The 22,898-nt window shown below is 31.9% G+C and overlaps 1 protein-coding gene across 1 annotated transcript in view; it reads left to right on the plus strand.

Moving 5' to 3' along the window:
- Positions 1-22,898, plus strand: part of LOC118201770 (uncharacterized) — a 136,477-nt gene that overhangs the window by 31,559 nt on the left and 82,020 nt on the right. Inside the window, exons 5-6 of the mRNA XM_085815233.1 lie at positions 1,259-1,416; positions 5,638-5,673. Of these exons, the coding sequence (XP_085671359.1) occupies positions 1,259-1,416; positions 5,638-5,673 (194 nt within the window). The remainder of the gene's footprint in view (positions 1-1,258; positions 1,417-5,637; positions 5,674-22,898) is intronic.

Genomic DNA, 22,898 nt, shown 5'->3' on the forward strand with positions numbered 1-22,898 from the left:
GTACTATTTCATCTTTTTATTCTATTTAAATTATGCTTGCCAAAATAAATAAATTAATATCAAGCTTGATTTTATTTGATCTAGAAAGAACAATAAATATGTGTGCGGTTAAACTTTAAATGTCTGAAATGTTTGCTTTTTATTGCTTAGACTGTCCTCCTTTTTATAAAGAACTTTTGGAACAAATAAATAAATAAATAAAATAAAAATAAGTAAATATTTAAAAAAAAAAAAAAAAAAAATCTGAACGGTTTCAGATTTTAAATTACGCCCAAAAGGCTGCTTTTTTTTTTTTTGTGTGTGTGTGTGTTACTTTTATTTATTAAATATCATGTTCTTCGCACTTAAACTACAAAATTCAGCTCAAGAGCAGCATTGCAAAATAATTTTAAAATGAGCATATCTTTAGAATTTCGGATACATAGTCTCATGGGCTGGAGATAGAAATGTTTTTTTGCCTTCCATATAGTTAGTGTTGTCATTGCTCAGTTTGAAATCATTTAATTTGTTAATAAAAAATTCGTTAATGTTTAAGAAAATCTGAAATGGATAACAAAACAAATTCCAAACTTCAAATTTCGGCTTCCAGATGCCCATATTTGCAGGAGGATTACGTTATTCAAAATTTGATGGCCCTAAGATACCATTGTTATGCAAGAAACATACATACATTTACGCAGATTCTTCATTATTTAATTTCTTTAAATAGAATACAGCATGATAATATTTGGTCGCAACAATTTGAAAAGTGAAACAATGCTTTTAGTGAATCGACACAAAATGCCAAAACAAAATTAATAGCCTTTTTGGGCAAATTGCCCCCTTGGTCTAAAAATTAATATCACTACTGTCTTCCTTGTGCTGTAATTGTTTTAGTTCTAAAATTTGAAATATTATATTTAGTAAGTATTAATAGTAGAAGTACTTAAATAGAATTCAGTATCACATATCAAAATAATTGAATTGGAATGTAGGATGTAATTTAGCATCTTGTAGCCTTAACTAATGACATTTCTAAAACAAATAAAAAAATTAAAGTTTTTTTGAGTTAAACATTTGGAATATTCAAGATTCGAGTTCATTAGAATTCCTGATTAATTAATTAATTTGATTAACCATCACTATGTTAGAATAGGTTGTAATATTTATTTGATGAAGTAGTTATTGAAAAATATATGCTAGGTATTGTATGTACTATGTATCTTTACTCTAATGTCTTTTGTCATGTGTGTTTAAAGTTATTTTTCATCACTTTTAGTTATTTCGAAAGGATTTAATAAGCGCTATGAAACTACCAGACAATGAACAGTTAGATGAATCAGAATTTTGGGATGTTAGTGATTCTTGGAAACAGGAGTGGGAAAGAGGAGTGCAAGTTCCTGTGAATTCAAAAAATGTACCTAATCCAGAAGTCAGGTAAATTATTCTTTCCAGTCTTCTGATTTTGAAATTTTAATTTACTTTTTAAGTGAAATCTTTTAAAATTTTGTACTTCTACAGGGAACAGTCTGATTTTTCTTTGTATGCTTCCAAATTTATTTTTTAAATAGTAAAAATCAAAAAGCAAAATGTAAACCCTTTTGTGACCATGAGCTAATTAAAATTACTTATTTCAAGTTAGTTAAATTTAAATACCTGCTTACAGTGTTGTTTATGAGGCTAGGTATAACTTGTTTCTAATTAGTATCATATCCATGTTTTAACAGAAATCAGAAACTAATGAGCGTAAACTGAGCGAAATTTTAAAATCAACCAGCAGACGATAAACATGCACTATTTAAAAAAATGTTCTATTTATTTAGTTTTTAAAAAACTGTATATATATATTATATAGGACTCGTGTAATAGTAGTGTCACCTACTGTCATAATGATTGTTAACATAAATATAACTATACATTTAGGGTTTAAATATTGCCAAAGACTTGTGTTAATTAATTATTTGTATATGCCAATTTGCTATTTCTTCTTGAACAATAAAAGAAAGCCCATTAGATAAGTGCCCTGGCAAAATTAAGAGTTCTGAGTACTAAAGTTTTAAAAAGGATTATACAGTACAAAGTCTGAGATCAGAACTCGATGATTCTGGATTAGGGATTTTTCTGGACATTACATCATTAGTTTAATTGACATGTAGAAGTCAACAGATTTCACCGTCCGTAGTTGACTGTGGCTTTATCATTGCAATAAAAATCTTCTGTTATATCATCAGTTATTACCATTTCTCTGCATTTCTTCACAAATTCTAGTAATTAGAAAATTTTGCATTTTGTTTGCGATATTTCAAAACCTTCCAATTCATATAGCATAACAATCATCCATTATACGGGGGGATGTGTCACAAGATTGGTGACTAAAGACATAAACTACTAAATTTTGTTTTGCTTCTATAACACACTGATGAAGTTAAGAATCAATTCTTAAATTCTGTTGCACCAGCAGTGGTGCTGGACCAGGGCTAATCTTAGTAACAAATCAGTTATTCTCAGTTGAAACAACTGTAAATGTAATCTTTTCGCCTGGGAGTATCATTTACAGAATCTACCTTTTGCACTTAGAAAAGAATATCTTTTAAATTTCTCCTCGTCAGCATGCAACATTTCGCAGCACAATTAGCGAAATTTAAAATCATCAGTGCTGTAAGCTAAATTTGTAACTGAAATGTCAGCATAAAAGGTTATCATAATCTTTGGTATTCAGTAATTAATATTTTTAAAAAATTGTTTAGACATTGCTGTGCGAGTCATTTCTCAGGATGCTGTAGTTTGATAGTTATGGGGTGATGAAAGCAGAATATATTCTGGGGAAAAAAAAAAAAAAAAAAGCCTTGTGATCCAGATTTTAGATCTATGCAGATAATGGACGTAATATTATGATGATCATACTATGTGCTATTAAGTTTCTCCTTTAAAGTTTTTGAAATTATATGTTTTAGACTGAAAATTAGCCTGATTAATTTAAAACAGTTTTTCAAGTAATTCAGTGCTTGTATATGCATTTTCTTTGGCATTTTGTCTAACAGGCATAACATTGTTTAGTCATGGTTTTTTCTCTCTTGTAGTTTCTGTATTTTTTAAAGTAATTTTAAAATCTTTAGTATTACACATTTTTTTCCCTTTTATGCTTTTTTTGTTTGAATGTAATTTATCCATGATACTAAACTCTAGATTCATAAATATATGATATGTATTATGCAATACAGAGTCTGAGATTTAGAATCCTTGGGACTTAATGGATTTCGGAAAGTTCTGAATTTTAATATATTTCAATTTGATATCAGTTAAAGTTTTGTATAATGACATGCATAAATTATAAAGTAAAGAAACGAAGTAGTATTTATGAAATAATGAAGTATTTGTGACCTTAAGGGAATCAAAATTTACAAAAAAGTTCAGTATTTATTTATTTCATAAATATTTGTTAGTGTAAATTGTTTAAGCTGTTTTATTTATTTTTGTTAATACTTTCTCTTTAATTTTATAGATCAACGTAATTTCTTATTTAGTTACAAAGCTTCATTTTTTAAGGTTTGTAATAACCATGTCAGGAATTCTTACTAAACTTTTAATTAAATCCTTTCATTTTCAACAACTTCTTTATGACTTCTGTGTTGGTAGTGATATTTTCTGGATTTAAAACCATGCTGCAGATTTCATCATTTCTTAGTTGATTGATTATGGGAGCTTTATCATCAAATGGAAAAATTTCTGTTACATTGCTTCTCCATATTCTTCACAAATTCCGTTAATTGGAAATTTTTGCCTTATGCTGCTTATGTCCTCAAACCTCCAGATTTACAGCTATCATCATTAATTAAAATACCCAGTTAATTTCATAACTTTCTCTAGAGATAACAAGTTCATATCCATTAATACACAACCTTACAAATACTAGAGAAGAAATATTCATGCATATCAATCGTTCTCTTCCCCTTATAATGAATTCCATTAGTTTAAATTATTTTCTTGGCACCTTCAAATAAGCAAAACATTTATCAATAATCATCCATAATAAGTAGCTAGTACATATATTACATGTGTTGTATTTTTATTTCCTAAAATGATTAATAGTACCCTATGTAAATAAATTTCCTTGCTTCTAAGAGCTATACAGTTCAAACAAACGGAGTGACTGGACACACCACTGAATAAATAACAAAAATAATACGTATAATATTTATTATTAAATATATTTATTACTTTTTGTATTATCATAACTGCCTAGGCTACCTTTAGCTAGGCTACAAAGGGGTGCATCGGAAGGGAAAACACATGCAAGACAAGCTGGCCCCAGATCCTTTTTGATCTTGATAATTTACTGACCAAACTGATTTTTGTCTCTCTCACAAGCTTCAAAGAAATATTGTTTTCTCTATTCTTTGAAATTCTACAGGCTGCAATATAAAACATAAAATTATGCTTGATCAACTGGATTAATTTTCTCATTTTTCTATTTTAAGTCTCCCCAAATAAATAAAAACACAACAAGTGCTGCAAAGACTGTCATCTTGACACCTACAAAGTGAGTCACCCCAAATGTATGTATGGAAATTTGACACCTGCTGACTTTTGAAAGCAACACAGAGATAAGGTCACACCTACCCTTTTAATTGCAGTCTGAAAGAATTCACTCCCCTCCATTAAAAAAAAAAAAAAAAAAAAAAATCCATTTATCCATCAACTGTGAATTTCCAGATTGAAAGTGAAGCACAGCCACCAATTATTTCTTTTTTTCATGTACAGTAAATGGAGCTTCCTGTGGCAATGGAAACTTTAAACTGCTCTTTCCCATTGTAAACCCTATTCACAACCCACCAAGAGAATCTGTTTGGGGAACACTGTTAACTTAGCCTCTACTTCCATCCAAATGTTCCAAAAAACACTTATTGCTTCTTCATGAGAAAATCTAAATATCAAAAGTAAATTCAACTAAAGCTTTTAACTCCCAAAAATAAATTTCCATTACACTGATCACAAACAAGTTCAGTTAAATAAAAATCTTAACAGGAGGTAATTAAATATGTAAGCACAATAAAAATTTTGCTGTATAACAGTTAGGTGGTGTATAAATTTTGTGAGGAATAAAAACAGGTATAATATTGTTATTTCATTTGCAATTATTACTTTTAATGTTATTCTTTTTACTTACACAGTGTATTTTGCTGTCTGTTGGTACTATCATAGATTGAAGTTTCCAAATGATATACCAGAAAACTAAGGGGGGGGGAATATGTGAATAAATATGGTAATTCTTATACTTTTATTTTAACTTCTGTCAGAGCTTTACTTTAAAATAATATTTATCCATCCTAATGTTACCTGAAAATAATTAGCTTGAAACTCAATTTTATGATTAGAATTCACAGCAAACCTTATTTATACTTATTGGAATAAATTTTAAGTGTTGAATATTTGTAGCTCTTATCTAAATTACTTTTAAATAATTTTTGTATTCTTGAATAAATAGGACTTGGATTTATTCATATTTTACAGCAGCTTCTTTTATATTATTCTGTACATGATACAGTAATTATATTTTGTCCTGATGTAATCTGATATTATGTAAATGAAATGAAATCACATTTTCATTGAAAATTAATGTTTTTTTTTTTTTTTTTTTTTTTTTTTCAATCTTAACAGAATATTGAGAGATAAAAAGTCTGCTGGTTTTAAATTGTAAGTATAAACATAAAAAGTATGTGAAATATTTTTTTTCCCCTACTATTTGTAAGAAAGGTGGTGTAATATATAAAAGAATGTTTCTTTTCTGCTAATAATAACCTTATGCGTGGAATCCATTTTGTTATTTATAGTTTTTTTTTTTTTTAATTTAAGGAATTTCATTTAGGTATGTAGAATTATATGGACATGCACTTTTATGAAATTTAATTTTGAGGATTCTGCCATGGTTGTGTATCACTTAAATTGCGAGATACATTTCTGACCTATCCATGGTGACTTATGTAAAAAATATTTAAAGTTTTGCATAATGTGTATCTTCTAAATGGATACCATATTTAGAAGAGCTGTAAGGAAGAAAAACAAATTGTGTTTGTTTTTCTAATAGTTTAGAGAAAGTAGATGATAATTAATATATTGTTGAAATTCACAGCTTAATACTTATTTGTGTGCGAGTAAAGTTTCAGCATGATAGTAAATTCACCCTTTTTTGTTCTCATTCTTGAATGGGATGTGACTGCTTGAAGTTTTTGCAGTTTTCCTTATGTATGAAAAAGTACTAGTCAATTATTATCACCTGTAAATACTAATAAAGACAATACTTCTTCAAATAATCCTAGTATGTTTTGACATAATTCATTAATGCAGTTGAATCCTTTTTATGTGAATTGTTAGTTGTTTGAATACTGCTTGATAGATTCATGTATGAGGCTTTTTGAGTGTATGCTTTAAAAAAAAAAAAAAAAAAAAAAAAACCTCTAAAAATTACATCATGTAAAAATAAAAGTATTATTATGTTAAATATTTAAATTGTGTCGCTCACAGTGCCAAAAGGAACAGTTTACAAATATATATTTTTGTGGTGACATCTTCATTTTAATCTTTGTCCTAAAGATATAGGTAGAAGTGTACGGAATACCAGAAATTCACCATTGGTCGTACATGCATAGTTCCTTAGCACTAATTATGCAGTTCTGCCCCAATTTAAAGAGAATGCTTGGGGGGGGCAGTGGTCCATAGGTCTCCTGTTTCTGTTCTCCTACCGTCTTCTCAAGAAGACTTTGACTTGCCATGTATTTTGAGTGCCCCATTGCTGCACAGACATTATATGCTTAAAAATAGCTGTGCCTTTTTTTTCTTGTCTTCAAACCTGGGCCCATTGGTATAGCAGTCAGTGTCACTAACCACTATACTGGCTTAATGGCTGTTGATCAGTACAGTTGAATTCCAATAATTCACATGCTTTGGGACTAAGGAGATTGCAGATTACATGCTATATCTAAGTGACTTAGTTTACATCCCTCTTTCTGTTTTTTTTTACATAATGTTTGGATTATTTGCATGTAACAACTGATCAGAATATAGTTATACCTTTAAAATCATGTAAGATTTATTGAATGTAAAATTATTATACTTTTTTAATATATACTAAGAAAATGATAAATAAGTAGATTTTTTCAGAGAAGTAAAGAACTCTTTTGTAAAAAAAAAAAAAAGACAAAATATTTTAAATTAAAAAAATAAAAAAGAAATATATGCCTGGATTAATTTTCAAAGTGATTTTAAATGACATGAAAAGGTAAACACATAAATATGTACTTTGCAACCTCCCCCAACAGTATGGTTTTAGCTAAATTGAATCCATAAGTTAATTCTGCCATTACATTCCTTGCATTTCTAATGGGACATTACTAGCAACTTATAAAAAGTGATAGAACTGAAATTTTAGATATATTAAAAGAAAATTTCTATGTTAGATAGTCCTTTATTACAATGCTTTCCATTTTTACTACCAAATTTCCTTAATTGCTGTTTTAAAAAAAATATTATTATTCATGTATTCATAGCCTATGCAGACAAGCTTGTTTGCTGTGCAAGATGCCGCATGAACTAAAAATGAATTTTTTAAAATCAAAAATCATCGCTTAAAGAAAGGATTTATCTAAAACAAAATATCTACCAAGATTCACAGTCTGTTTATAATAAAAGTAATGCTGAATTACTTCAATAATAGTAAGGTTGCCAACTTTCCTAATTTCCGACCAATATTCTGCCAACTTGATTTACAACATATTTCTTTTGACTTTTTCTTATTCTTAAAATTTATTATGATTTTATGTAACTTGGCTTAATACTTTGTAATTTTCACCACCAAAAAAAAAAAGGGGGGGGGGTGTCTGAAAGCATTTGATTTTTCTCTAGCTTACAGATAAAAGAGAAACAAACTAGTTTCATCATTGAGAAATTATGACATGGTTCTGCTTTGTGAGTGAGAGCACGCATCCAAAAATGTCGTACTTCAGTTCTCCAATGATCGTCAAGTGCCACTGTGTCATCGGGCTTATAGGCAATGAGCACACAACAACATCGAGGTTATTGTTACGTTCATCTTGTCGTTGAGCGGTGTGAATACACATGCTTTCGAGAAATAGTTTAAGAAATTACAATGTTTTGTTGTAGTTATGTCTGGGAAAAAGGTAAAATACTCATGTACTTTATAAAAATTCTACACAGATGACTTTCCTTCTATTATTTCCTCAAGGAAATGTAATACATTTGCGATATGTACCATTTGTCATTGCAATTTTTAGATTTTGTGTGGTGGAAGAGCTGATGTTCTCATACATATGTGTACACAAAAACACAAGGTCAACATGAGCTCTATTGGGCGGATGGGGACAATGAAAAATTTAATTTGTCTGTGGAAACAAAGGACCACAAAGTTATTAAAGGAGAATGCCTGCTCTCTGCCTTTCCACTGGAGCACAACCTGCCATTGAATCATGCTGCAGCTTTATTTATAAAAATGTTTCCCATTGGCGAAATCACTAAGAAATACTCAAGTGCAAGGACCAAAACAGCTGCATTTGTTAAAGAATTGGGTATAAAAAATAAATTCTCAGTTATTGATTGCATTAAAGAGATGGAAGAAATAATACCGATTCAAAACTGTATCTAGTTGTTGCTTTTTTTTTTTTTTTTTAAATCCAGTGTCTACAGAAATTGTGTGTATTTTATTTTATGTCTCCACTTTAAAAAGACATTTGATGGCTTTAATATAGCACAGCTTATTATTAAAACTTTAAAAGAAAATGCAATTCCTCTGGATAATTGCATAGAACTTGGTGCTGATAATGCACCAGTAATGGTAGGCTTGAACACTTGTTGCAGGCTTCTTAAAAAAGGAAAATTCAGATTTGTAAATTATGAGGTGCACCTGTCACCTCTTAAATTTGGCTGCTGAAAAAGGGCCAATAAGTGTGAATCAATCGTTGATATTTATTATTATCTTGATATGAGTTCTAAAAGGAAGGAAAAATTGAAACAATTCCAACAGCTGCATAATACTGAAGAAAAAATTGAAACATGTACGTACATGCTGCCTCGACCAATGGAACCCAAATTCTTGCATTTTTTAGAGAAAGAGGTAAATGCTTCTAGAGTTAAGATAAAAGGCTATATTGAAAGTTATAAAATACCTAAAGAAAATGGAGATGTAGTTACTACTTCCACTGCAAAAAATAGATTTGAGGAAAAGAAAAAGTAATTTCTACACCAATAAGCAATTTAATTGACAGTTTTCAAAATAATACTACAAAATATAAGTGTAAAAGCTAATACAGATTTCTCTCAAAATAAAAAAAAATTGCTCAACAAGAAAAACATTTTCCAGTTACCTTAAATTTATCTTGTGAAGAACAAATATTTATGTTTTTGTTGTCAGACACTTTTTCCTTTTTTTATACAATTCATTTAGCTATCAATTGCTGTTCTTAACACACTTTTACAAAGCAGAATTCCATTAATTCAAGTTTTGCAATCAATGATTTATGATCTATTTAAAGACATTTTATCAAATTTTGTTAAAACCCATCTTTGTTTTGTCTTCTAATTCTTTATATGATGTGATTTATGGTGAAATAGAAAAATCAGAAGTTAATAATTTGTAATTAGGGCGTACAACTAACAAAGTAGTGGAAGAACTTTCAGAAGAAGACAAATAGAAGTTTTATTTCCATGTTAGAAGCTACTTCTGCCGATTATGTGGATGCATACTACATAAATTTCCAGTCAGCGCTGAAGTGATTTTAGATTATTAAGCTGTACATGTTTCTGCTTTAACAAATGCATCTTTTTGTGATATATTTTTAATAGATTTCCAGTTTTACTTCATTTAGGCATGAAAGACTATGATATTGCTACTGATTGCAGTCATAATTTTGCAGTTTATAATTTGAAAACCTGCATAAAGTTGTAAAATCAACTAGGATTGACACCTGTTTTAAATTTTAATTGGAAAACTGAAAGGTACTGATAGAATTTTATAGTGAACTGTCTAGAATAATGTTGGCCATTCTGACAATTCCCCATAGTAATGTAGGGTTCGAGAGGATTTTCAGTGTTGTTGCGAAAACAAAGTCTAAATTTAGACCCAATATTATTAATGACACATTAGAAAAACTTTTATTAGCAAAATTAGTGCTACATGGCAAATGTTATAAACAAAATTATGAAGTTTTTTTCTTTGAAAGCCAAATCTGCCACTGTTCCTAGCATTTGTATGAAAACTGATTAAAGTGTTATTATTTATTTATTGTTAAGAGATGTAAATACTGTCAAAAGTCTTTAATCCAAACTCGTCGGGACTTCGGCGATTCTGGATTATCGGTTTTTCCAGATTATAGATCATCAATTTAAATCTGGTAAGATGGCATGCAGAAATTATAAAATTAAAAGTATGAAACAGTAATTTATGAAATAAAGAGCAATTATGATCTAAAGGGTATCAAAATTTACAAAAAAAATCTTAATATTTATTTGTTTACTTTATTAAACATTTCTTTCAACACACGCATACGTTACGTATAGCCAAAATTAGAAAATTGCGACCAGAAAACTATTCTATGTGTATTCGTGATATTTACAATGACGAGGAATTTGATTTAAATCATATCAAAGAGAGTACATCGAGATGAAATACTACATTTAGTTAGGAGTTATAAGCCGAATAAAATAAAAACATCTGCCCTGAAGATAAGGATAGTGCTGACAGATCAACTTCCAGTTCATTGCGCGCCGCAACGTTTTCCCCCACCCTCGCAGAGCAGCGTGAAATTGATAAACAGATTTCGGAATGGTTAATAAAACAAAGGCCATGCCTTTATCCATTTTTTGCAGCAATTCCACTTTCTGTTTGATGGATATCGAAACATGCTTTTGCTTTGTAGATATTTTGGCAGCTCCAGAACCGTAAATTCTTTTTGACATTGTAGGGTTTATATTTATTTTAACTAACATTTATTTTAAGTTTAAACTATCTTTCCTGTCAAGCCTTACTTTCCCTTGGAACTGCCAATGCCAGAATATGTAAATTTTAGTAGAACGCGCAAGGATTCAAATTATCAGCGGAAGTATTATGATTTAAATAGAGAGGAAACGAGTTCGGTGTGTGATATTCTTACTTCACGAGCGCGGAGGTAGTTAGCGCGAAATTGAAGAACCCCGCGTTTCGGCCTATGTGCTTGGCGGGAAGTAGTGTTAATCGTTCAAGTGAGCTTCAAGTCTGCTGAATTAGCAGCAGTATTGTAAAACGCGGTGAGTTAGTTATTTTAGAGAGCCTCGTAGTTAGAGTCTAGTCTTTAGTTTCTTTTCAGGTTATTATTTTTATTTGACTGCCGAGTTGGCACAGTCTGTGAGCGTAAAGAGCACGCAATTGTAATTTATTACGTTGAATAGAAAGGGACTTAAACCCTTCACAAGACTCTATCTTTTATACAGTTTTCACAGTCACCCCTTGGTTGCGTGCAAGTTGGAGGCGCGCAACGTTACATTGGCGCCCGAACACTCATCGAACTGAAATGGCCGAAAATTGGATGGAAGCCGCTGGGCAACATCAAGAAATGACAAGTCAGTTGGAAGGATTTGGATACCTGGTCCAGACTTTGAGAGCGTCAATCAAGCCAAATGTCCATTTCGACGGAAAAAATTCGGTGGCGGTATTTCTAGAAGGTCTAGAAAACCACTTTCAGCTCTACCCTGTTCCCGAAAGACAAAAAGTTGCCATCGCCACATCAGCACTAAGAGGACAGGCCGCGCTATGGTGGAAAAACATAGGCAAATTTTTATTAGGGGAATTTGGAAGCCAGACATATACATTTGAAAATTTCAAAAAATCGTTAGTAAAGGCCTTCCCCATAGTGAAAGATCGCGCACGGCTGGAAGCGGAGCTATATAGTTTCTATCAACGGGATACAGCAGAATTGACGGACTTTATTCTACGAAAAATCGAGCTAACGGATATGCTGTACGGAAAGAAACCCGATGCGGAGATAATTGAAATAATATTACCAAGATTGTTACCCGCTGTTCAAGACTACTTTGAAATTAGAAACCCAAGCACATTGCACGAACTCTTCGAATTGGCGGTGAAGTTTCAAAATCGCAGAATAGCAGAAAAAGCGAGAGGGGAAACATATTCTCAAAGTACCCAAAGGAAATCTTCAAAGGAGGAAACCAGAAATGGAAATCGCTCTTATGGGGGAAAAAGCTATCAAGCTAACGCATCGAAACTCGAAGGTCAAGGCCCAAAAAGAAAATTTGAAAATAAACATCCGCGTACCCAGAAGACACAGATTGAAAGGAAAGCTTTAAACGAGTAGAGGGGCCTGTGAAAGGGAGGGTCCAGACCCCGGAAGTTTTAAAAAAACCCTCAAATAGACATTTAAATACGGTTATCGTAAAAAACTCACAGCTACCAATTATACAAGTCCTGGTTGGCGATGTACCAGTAGAAGCCCTCATAGATACAGGAGCAGAAGGAAATTTTATGAGTGAAAATTTCTTCAAAAAGAATTTTTATAGGGTACGATTATTTAAAACCAAAAATACGGAAATTATAGTGGCGCAAGGGAAAACATGTCACTGCATCGGGAAATTATCATTAAACTTACAGGTAAAAGAGGAAAGTCTCAAAGTATTAATTTTTGTGGTGAAAGATCTGCAACATTCTCTTATTTTAGGTATGGAGTTTTTAAGGGCCGCGAGGGCCAAATTAAATTTTCAAGATAGTTCTGTGGTGTTGGAGATGGACCAGAGGGTGGTGGAACCTGTGGAGACACCGCAATTGGACCTTAGCCATCTGAATGACCATGAAAGTAAAGCAATACAGCAAGTGGTGAGTACTTTTTCTCATTTGTTTTCAGAAAAACCAGGAAACTGCCAAATAGTAACGCATAAGATTCAATTAAATGCCGAAAAACCTTGTAGGACTAAACCTTATCGCTACGACAAACAAAAAGACGTAATCATCAAGGAACATATTCAGGAGATGTTAAAGAATAAAATAATAACGCCCATAAATAGTGAGTACGCGAGTCCAGTCGTACTATGTAGGAAAATAACGAGTTTCCTCCTTCGGATAAAAGGGCTTGGAGGTTTGCTATTAATTACAGAAAACTAAATAGTATTACCAAATTTCCAGTTTACCCTTTGCCGGTTATAGACGAGATCATTAGACAGATCAAATCGACAAGATAGATGTCTACTTTGGACTTAACGTCTGGCTACTATCAAATAGCTATGAGACCCGAAGATATACATAAAACTGCGTTTATAACAAAATCGGGCACTTATGCATTTTTACGCATGCCTTTTGGGTTGTGTGGGGCCCCATCAACATTCCAGAGAGCTATGGACATTGTTCTAAAGCCTGTCCTAGGAAAATCAACTTTAATTTATCTAGATGATATAATTATAACGAGTAGTACGTTGGAACAACACATTAAAGATCTAGAAGAAGTTTTTAAATTATTAAAAGAGGCCGGTCTTACAATTAACGCCTCAAAATGCAAGTTCGCAACTAAGGAACTTAAATATCTCGGTTATAAAATTTCGCAAAAGGGTATAGAAACGCAAGATTCAAAAATAAAAGCTATTAAGAATTTCCCACTGCCCAACACCGCCAAGAAACTTTCTTCCTTCCTTGGGTTATGTTCTTACTATCGATCTTTCATAAAAGATTTCGCTAATATTGTTGAACCACTCTTAGTAATCAAAAGAAAAAGGGCTAAATTTACGTGGACAGCGGAAGCTAACACAGCTTTTGAAAGATTAAAAGAAGCGCTTATTAATGCCCCTGTTTTAAAATTCCCGGAGGGGGACGAAAACCTGGAAATTGCAGCAGATGCGTCAGACTATGCGGTGGGTGCGGTTCTTATGCAAAATAACCATCCGCTGGCATTTTTTAGTAAAACATTGAATCAGACACAAAGGAATTATACTGCTACAGAAAGAGAAACATTAGCCGTATTAATGGCTGTACACAAATTTCGAGTTTATTTCGGCAAATCGCCAGTAACAGTCTTTTCGGATCATGCGGCTGTTGGTAGACTTTACTCGGGGAAAAACCTAACGCCCAGGTTAATAAGATGGGCTTTAAAACTCCAAGAATATAATACCACAATAAAATATAAACCAGGTAAGGAAAACAATGTAGCTGACGCACTTTCTCGTATAAAACTGGACGATGAAGGAAATGAACTTAAATGCGCTGTGTTGACTTAAAAAATTTTAGATTCTAGAGACACGGTTATTACTGAACTGAAAGCTGATCCTGAATTTGGAAATATCTATGCTTATTTGAAAGACCCCGAAAGCTTCGAGCACACAGATATCGATGCGATAAGAAATAGAGTAAAAAAACTATGAAATAATAGATAATTTATTATTTTATATGAAAACAACAAACGAAAATCTTGAGTATAAGCCAGTCATCCCAGCCTCGCTTCGATTAAGCATTTTGAAGGAGTTGCACGAAGCAAAAACAGCGGGCCACCTAGGGGTCAGAAAGACTTTAAAAAGGGTACGCGAGGCGGTATATTTCCTGCAATTATACAAAATAGTAACGGCGTATGTCAGGTCCTTCAATCAATGTCAGTTAATAAATGATATTAATTACAGCCCGGCCGGGTACTTAAATAGCATTCGCGCTACATTTCCGAATGAAATTTTAGGCATAGATCTCCTTGGTCCCTTCCCCCAGAGCGAGTTAAATAAAAATCGTTTTCTTTTAGTAATAGTAGATCATTTTTCAAAATGGACAGAAATTGTTCCACTTAAACGCGCGTCAGCCAAAACAGTCGCAGATGCATTCTTACACAGATACATTTTAAAATACGGTGCACCGATAAAAGTCATTAGCGATAACGGAAAACAATTCATTAGTCAAATATTTGAAAACATATGCAATGGACTTGGCATACGCCATATCAAAATGGTTCCGTATAAACCACAAGCTAACATAGCAGAAAGAGTTAATAAAAATATAGTAAAAATAATTCGCAGTTATGTGAGCACACATCACAAGCGCTGGGATGGCTACATAAATGATGAATTAGCTTATGCTTTAAGAACGGCACATCATGATACTACGGGAAAAACTCCAGCAGAATTATTCTTAGGCCGAAAATTAATTACGCCTTTAGATAAATTATTCTTTGTGCAGCAAAGAGAGCAGGAGTTTAAACAAAAAGATGTGCAAAAGCTAATTGATCAGGCGCTTAAAACCTCGGATACGGCACGAAATAGGCAGAAAATATATTATGATAGAAAACGCCGTGAAGCAGATTTTAAAGTTGGGGATAAAGTATTGAAGCAGAAATTTTCTTTATCAAGTGCCCCAGACAATTTTACGGCAAAGCTAGCTTCAAAGTTTGAAGGCCCCTATGTAATTCAGGAAATCAAAGGAGTAGTGTTATATCTTAAGAACGAGAGAGGGGAAATCTGTAAAGCAAGTCCCGACCAGGTGAAAAAATACTATAATCCAAATGATTTTGAAATCCTTAAAAGTTTCTTACAGGACTCAAGTCTAAATGAAATAGAAGGTCCAGAGACAACAACTATTCCACCACCCAAGAAACAGAGAACTGAAGAGAGACCTAGCACTTCTACAACCCAGACGTCGGTATCAAAAAGAAAAAATAATTTTCAAACCCGGGCGTTTAAGAAAAACAAAAATACAGATGCACCGGATAAAGAAATCGTGGTAAAGAGAAAAACACCACCTACAAAGGATTGCAGGAAAAATTATACATCAAGGAGAACGCGCACACGGCCACAGAGTCAGGTGCCAGCAAGGCCGCCGTTCCGGAAACTGAAACGCCAACAGGAGGCACAGAAATACGAGGAACAGAAGAAATTCAAGAAGGACTCCAGACCGGAGGACGTCAAGACCAGCCGTCCCAGGGAAAAACGGAAATGCCAACAACCAGACGATTACTCCGCCAAGAGGCCAGCAGTAGAAGACGCAAAAGAAAAAGTGTGGACGGTACTCGGAGGGCAATAAGGAGAAGATTGACATCCATGAAACTTCTAACTTGGGAACAATTTTGCCAAAAACGAATGACGGAGTTTCAAGCATCGAAAACTCAAAGATAAGTTAAAACCTTCTATAAAATTTTTTTTCTCTTTTGTTCCGAAATGTTATGCATAAGTACGAAGTTCTATGTTTTGACGAAAGTCAATATGTCTCGGTTGAGACTTAGTTTTGTTTTACTTTATTTAGCTAAGGCAAAAGTATTATTTTCTTTAAATGTAAAAGCTAAAAACAAGCATTTTCTGTTGGTCGAAAGACTAATTCTGTTATGTTAAAGCCAAAATTTGGCCGAAGATAAAAATAACTTCGTATTCTTGTATTAATAAGAAATTTAGTTTCAGTGTCGCCAGCTTGGCGAAGATTGAGTAAAGTAAAAATTTATTTTCTCTTATTCATTTTATGGTAAATTGTAAAAATTATATGTATTAAAATTTTGTAAATGTACCTAAATACTTGAATGTTATGTAAAAGTAGAATTTAGTCTAGAAGCATAAGATTGTAGATGCTAAAAGTGAATGCTTAAAAGCAATGAAGCCAAAATTTAAGTATTAAATTGTAGATAAAGTCATGCTTTAGAGCGAAAGCCTGCGTGTTTAAAGATGAATGAGGGGGAATTTAGAATGAATGTGTTTTGTAGGGTTCTCCACCTACATTTGAATTTTTAAGACTATTAAAGTAGCTCATTGAGTTGTAGAATGTCGAGTAAGGTGTGTCTATTTGGTCGTTGAATTCTAACAAATCATAGTGGTTAGGGGAAGTGTTGTAAGACTAAAACACGAATATTCCCGTTTGACACCACACACGGTGGAGAGCCAGGGTAAAGTTAAATTAATGCTTGAAAAATTGAATGAATGTGAAGTAAGCAATAACTAAGAAAAACGAATCGTTTAAAAACAAAAATTTATTGTGTCAAGAAAGTGTAAATTATAATGTATTTAGAAAGATACTGATACTTATTCCTTCCAGATGCTGGAAGGAAAGACCAAGATTGATTGATGAAGTCCAGGAAAAGTTGCTGTAAGAAGAGAGCTTTATAACGATCAACAGAATTTAGTATACAATTTGTTACATAAGATTTTTTTTGTGTAAACGAGATTCTCGCCAGTTAGTTCAGAATTAGAGAAACTTACAACAGGTCGTTTGTAGGACCTGCTTCCAAGTTTTCCAAATTCTGGCAGCGGCAAATGTAGGGTTTATATTTATTTTAACTAACATTTATTTTAAGTTTAAACTATCTTTCCTGTCAAGCCTTACTTTCCCCTGGAACTGCCAATGCCAGAATATGTAAATTTTAGTAGAACGCGCAAGGATTCAAATTATCAGCGGAAGTATTATGATTTAAATAGAGAGGAAACGAGTTTGGTGTGTGATATTCTTACTTCACGAGTGCGGAGGTAGTTAGCAAGAAATTGAAGAACCCCGCGTTTCGGCCTATGTGCTTGGCGGGAAGTAGTGTTAATCGTTCAAGTGAGCTTCAAGTCTGCTGAATTAGCAGCGGTATTGTAAAATGCGGTGAGTTAGTTATTTTAGAGAGCCTCGTAGTTAGAGTCTGGTCTTTAGTTTCTTTTCAGGTTATTATTTTTATTTGACTGCCTAGTTGGCACAGTCTGTGAGCGTCAAGAGCACGCAATTGTAATTTATTACGTTGAATAAAAAGGGACTTAAACCCTTCACAAGACTCTATCTTTTATACAGTTTTCACAGTCACCCCTTGGTTGCGTGCAAGTTGGAGGCGCGCAACGTTACAACATAATCAAAAGTTCAAGCTTACTTTTATAAAATTGCTCGAACAGTCTGCAAAAAATAATAAGCCGGATCCAATTCGAAGATTGAGGAACAACGCAATCTGCAGCATTAACTGAAATAGATAATTTTAGCTTTGCTTATACTGTCCGTAATACATTAAACACGCATGCGTAAAGGTATTATGCAAATGCACATGCGTTTACGCATGCGCAGAAAGTTTGTAGCTTTGAGGTCCGAATTATAGATTATTCCGGATTATGGACATCCAGATTAACGACTTTTGACTGTAATAAAAATATTTTTTGACATTTAAGTATTTCTGTACTATTTGCAGTTAAGAATTAGTAACTGAACTTTCAGATATTAATTAGTAACTATTTATAATTTCATTTATTATTAAAAATATATATAATTAAAAAAATATATTTATTGTTGAGAAAACTTCTGATTTTTGAGTGTCATATGTTGGGATGTACGTAATAGGAAAAAGTTTCTTTTAAAATCAAAACATGTTAAAAGTGTAATGTATTTTTGCGGAAAGTTTATTTTGATATTTATATGAGAAAAAAGTTACTGCACTGAATTTTCTAGCTATCAAACATTTGTTTATATCCTCCCTCCCCCAAAAAAAAAGAGCATTAATTTACAAGAAATAACAGCAAATGAGAAAATTATATATTTGCAAATTATCGGAATTCTACTGCATTATATTTTCAGTTCATATTATGAATAATACTCTTGCTGAGTGCATTAAGTATACAGGGCTTGTACGGTCCTTAAAAGTACTTAAAAGTCCTTAGGTTTTTATGGAAATGATTTTTAGTCCTTAAAAGACCATAATTTCAGCCAAAATTGGCGGAAGCTTCTTTAATTTTACTCATGTGACATTTCTTTTCTGTTTTTTTATTACTGCCATCATGACATTTTTTGACTAGCATTTTAGAGAAATGTTTCTTGGTGATGCATTGACAAACGTGTTTGGTGCGTTAAAAGTGACATTTCTTTCCATTTTGGTGAATTAGAAATATTTTGATTCTGAAAAATAAACAAGATAAAAAATGCTATAAAACATAGTTTCTGAAACACTTCTTAGAGAAAAAAATGCTTTTTTTAAAAAAAATATTTTTTCATGTTAAGTTTTTTTCTGCGTAAATGTTTTAGTATATTTTAATGTGTATTAATTTTCTTAGGAAAATTCATTTTACCTTTCTCTTTTATTTATTTATTTATTTTCAGAAATCTTCTTCCTTTTTACTCTTACAGAGTTGGTAGGGATAATTTTTCTTTTGCATTTTAGACCTCGTACCTCAGAAGGACTAAAGTACAAGATTTATAGATTATTATTTTAGAGGCAAGACCTACAATTTCAGAAAAATGTGACAAAATGAAAAGTGTCTTATTATTATCTGGTTATTAACACATAATGTATGTGTTTTATAGAAAATTTGGGATGAATTACTTGGGAATTTTTGAAAGAACAGTAAAAAGAAAATTATTGAATTTTCTCCTTTTGATCCCAGAAATCTTTCTCTTAATATGCTTATCTTCCCTTTATTTTCTCACTAGAAATAAGCATTAAAGAAAATAAAGAAATTGAAAAGAAGTGAATTAAAATCATATATGTCTTATTGCATCATACATATGTGAGTGCCTACTATTAATTTTAAAAATATTGCCCTAAATTTTGTTGCTCAGTTCTCCACTACATTCTAAAAATTCTGCCAGCATGGCTCCAGCACTGGTCTTGACCTTATTTCGCTTATATTTATTTTTAATACTTGTATTATTAAAGAAATAAAATTGGGAGTTTCTTCTACATATTCTAAGTAGTTCTGTAAAATAGCAGAATTCTTTAAATAAATCTGAAAATTCTAAAATGAATAGAAAATTCACTGAAAAAGAAATTAGTTTTATAAAGAGAGAGCAAATTTTTCTTCGAAGGTATATTTTTGAAATGTTAACAAGTTAAGAGATAACATTGATTGGGGACTTAGGATGATTGACTTGGGAACATTGATTTGTTTATTGAAACAAATAAACTTAGAAAAGATGCTAAAGAGTAGGAAATCGATGTAAATTAGCTAAAACATCCTGGAAATTTTTAAGTTAAAAACATAAACGTTTTGTTGCTTCTTGCTGCAAAGTATAAATTTTTATAGCTTTTAATATATAAAAATTTTAAAATCAATATCATGAACTACAACTGCTGTAAAATGTACTTGGTGTTTTTTTAAAGGACATTTTTCAGAAATTAAAAAAAAAAAAAAAAAATTGTAACCATGTAAATCTATTGTGACTAAGTATCTAACTACGTAATTTAATTATTTGTTAAGTAACTATTATCCTTTAGAAGTTATCTGTACAGGTTAAGATGAATTATCCTTTCTTAATCCTTATGGTATATGCAAAATACAACACAAAAATGTAAAAATAACATAATTATTCCTTACAGCTAATGAGACTTAAAATAATACAAAACAACCTATCATCTCTGGTCCTTCAGTAGCTTTTTTTAGCTTTATATTAAATTCTGTATATAAACTGGGTTACAATTTCAGCAGATCTACACAAAGCTATGGGTCAGTCAAAGTGCAACTAACGTTCAACACTTGCCAACCATATCAGTGTCAGGAATTCACGTCTGTTATGATAAGTGGCTCTCTCTCTGACTGTATGCAAGCAATTATGATCTAAAGGGTATCAAAATTTACAAAAAGAAAAGGCTTAATATTTATTTGTTTACTTTATTAAACATTTCTTTCAATGTAAGTTGTTTAAGTTGCTTCATTTCATGTGATAATACTTTCTCTTTAATTCTATTAAACAGATATAACTTCTTGTTTAGTTACAAAGTTCCGCTGTTCAAGTCCTATAATTGCTGTGTCGAGAATACCGACTAATTTGTCAATCGAAATTTTTTCGTTTTCAATAACCTCTGTCACTTTCTTCACTATCGGAAGCGAATTATAATGACGAGGAACTTGTTTTAAATCATATCAAAGACGGAGTACATCGAGATGAAATATTACATTTAGTAAGGAATTATAAGCCAAATAAAATAAAAACATCTGCCCTGAAGATAAGGATAGTGCTGACAAATCAACTTCCAATTCATTGCGCGCCGCGGCCCCCCTTTACATATTAGCAAATATATATCGGAAATTCTATTTGATATAATTGAAAGTTCAAGCTTACTTTTATAAAATTGCTCTAACAGTCTGCAAAAAAATAATAAGCCGGGTCCGGATTATAGATCATTCCGGATTATGGGTGTCCGAATTAACGACATTTGACTGTATATAATACTATATAAAAGAATAGCTTCTTTGCTCTCAGTGGTTAAATGGATAGAACCACCAAATACTCTTAGTACATTGCTAGTTTGATTCTTGTAATATGAAAGGATTTAGCCTAGAGGAGATTTCGAAATTTTGCTCATATATTACAGAAATGTAAACTTACTTTCTATAGAACATTTTATACAAAGGCATCCTTACATAAAAGAATTTAAAACAATGGCTAAAATTGTCAGTGAAGCTAGGAAAATTGGTGATTAATTGTTATAAAGTACATAAAAAAGCTATTTATTTACTTAAAGACGCATGTTTTAAGCAAAACTAAGAACATTTATGTACTAGTGTGCTAAAAATCACAAAATTATCTGCACGTTATACTTACTGTGCAGAAAATGACAAAATTATACAGCTATTTAATAGTAATCTGTGTACTTATTAAACAGATAACTATGTAGTTATTAAATAGATATATTTTTGTATATTAGTGATGCAGAAAATCACAAAACCACATACATAATTTGACCTTTTACCTTTGTCTCTACAAATAACCTAATCTAAATTTTGCTATTGTATTTAGAAAAGCTTGGATCCCTGATGTAAAAATAATAAAGCAGTGATAAGAATGTGGTCTGTCATATTTATCATAGTTCATATCATCATTTGTCATAGTTAATATATTGCTCAAAAATTCTAGTTTATATTAAATTTTTAAAAAAAGTTATCAAAATAACTTTTTCCTATCTTTGTGTGCATTTTGCATCTAAAATTTCAAGACATGGGAGTTACTATTGCTTGTATGATTGAAAGAAGCCATGCACATCTATAAATTTGTGTTACAATATTTGATATTCCACTAAAATTAAAATTTTCCCTCTCTTTTGAAACTTGAGTGTACTTCTGATCACTGGAACATAAGCAACTCTGAAAGTAGTGCAGTGTTACAAATTTTGTATGCAATGTAATTTTAGTAAAACTGTGTGTAAATTGGTGTACCTCTTGTATAAGTAGTACAAAAAGCCGCAGAATGTGAAGCATTGCAAGAAAAATATGGGTGCAGGGGGAAGTTCATTTAACATTGAGGTAAAAGGCTATATCGCCAATTCGCGAGATAGTGCCAAGATGCCGATGGTTTGGGCAACTAACCAAATTTGATTAGAAGTGGCAATTTGGTCCAAGCTTAATTGCATTTTGGTCCAATTCCTGTGTAATTTATTTGGCTCTATGTAATTCTTAACTCGTGTATGCCTTTCAGCAATTATGAGAAATCAAAGCTACTCGAAATTTCCTTTTGTATGGGGGAAGACTGGAAAGAGCATCAGTTTTCAATTTAGCTCAGAATATTGAGAGTTCAGAGTACTGAGAGAGCACTGTGCAAGCTTTCGCTTTTTGATGTACTTTGCATTTCCTTGTGTTCAATATTCTGAATAGTTTGAAGTGGTAACAGTACTGTTCTGTTATCAGGACTGGGTTCTAAAATGTATGTATGTATATATGTATTCCTACACATACATACATTTCTGAATCTGGTCCTGCCAACAGAATAGTACCTTAGTAACTACTGATTGTGCTCTGGCATGCGTAAAAGTACAGTGTACTTTTGTGTATAACTACTTTTGTATGAAAAGTTTCAGAATTGTGACATATTTCTGGAACATAAATTTCATCAAGTTTCATTGGCTTTGTGTGCATTCAATCCATTAATAACCTGCATGCACATAATAACAGTAAATGCTAGTTACATTTGTCTATCAGAGTAAGTTTACTGTCTTCAATTAAATTTACATTAATTCATCTAAAGTTCAAATTAA

Source organism: Stegodyphus dumicola, chromosome 4 (genome assembly GCF_044657685.1).
Source record: "Stegodyphus dumicola isolate Sdum_Otavi_A_Nest chromosome 4, ASM4465768v1".
NCBI classification, from domain to species: domain Eukaryota; kingdom Metazoa; phylum Arthropoda; class Arachnida; order Araneae; family Eresidae; genus Stegodyphus; species Stegodyphus dumicola.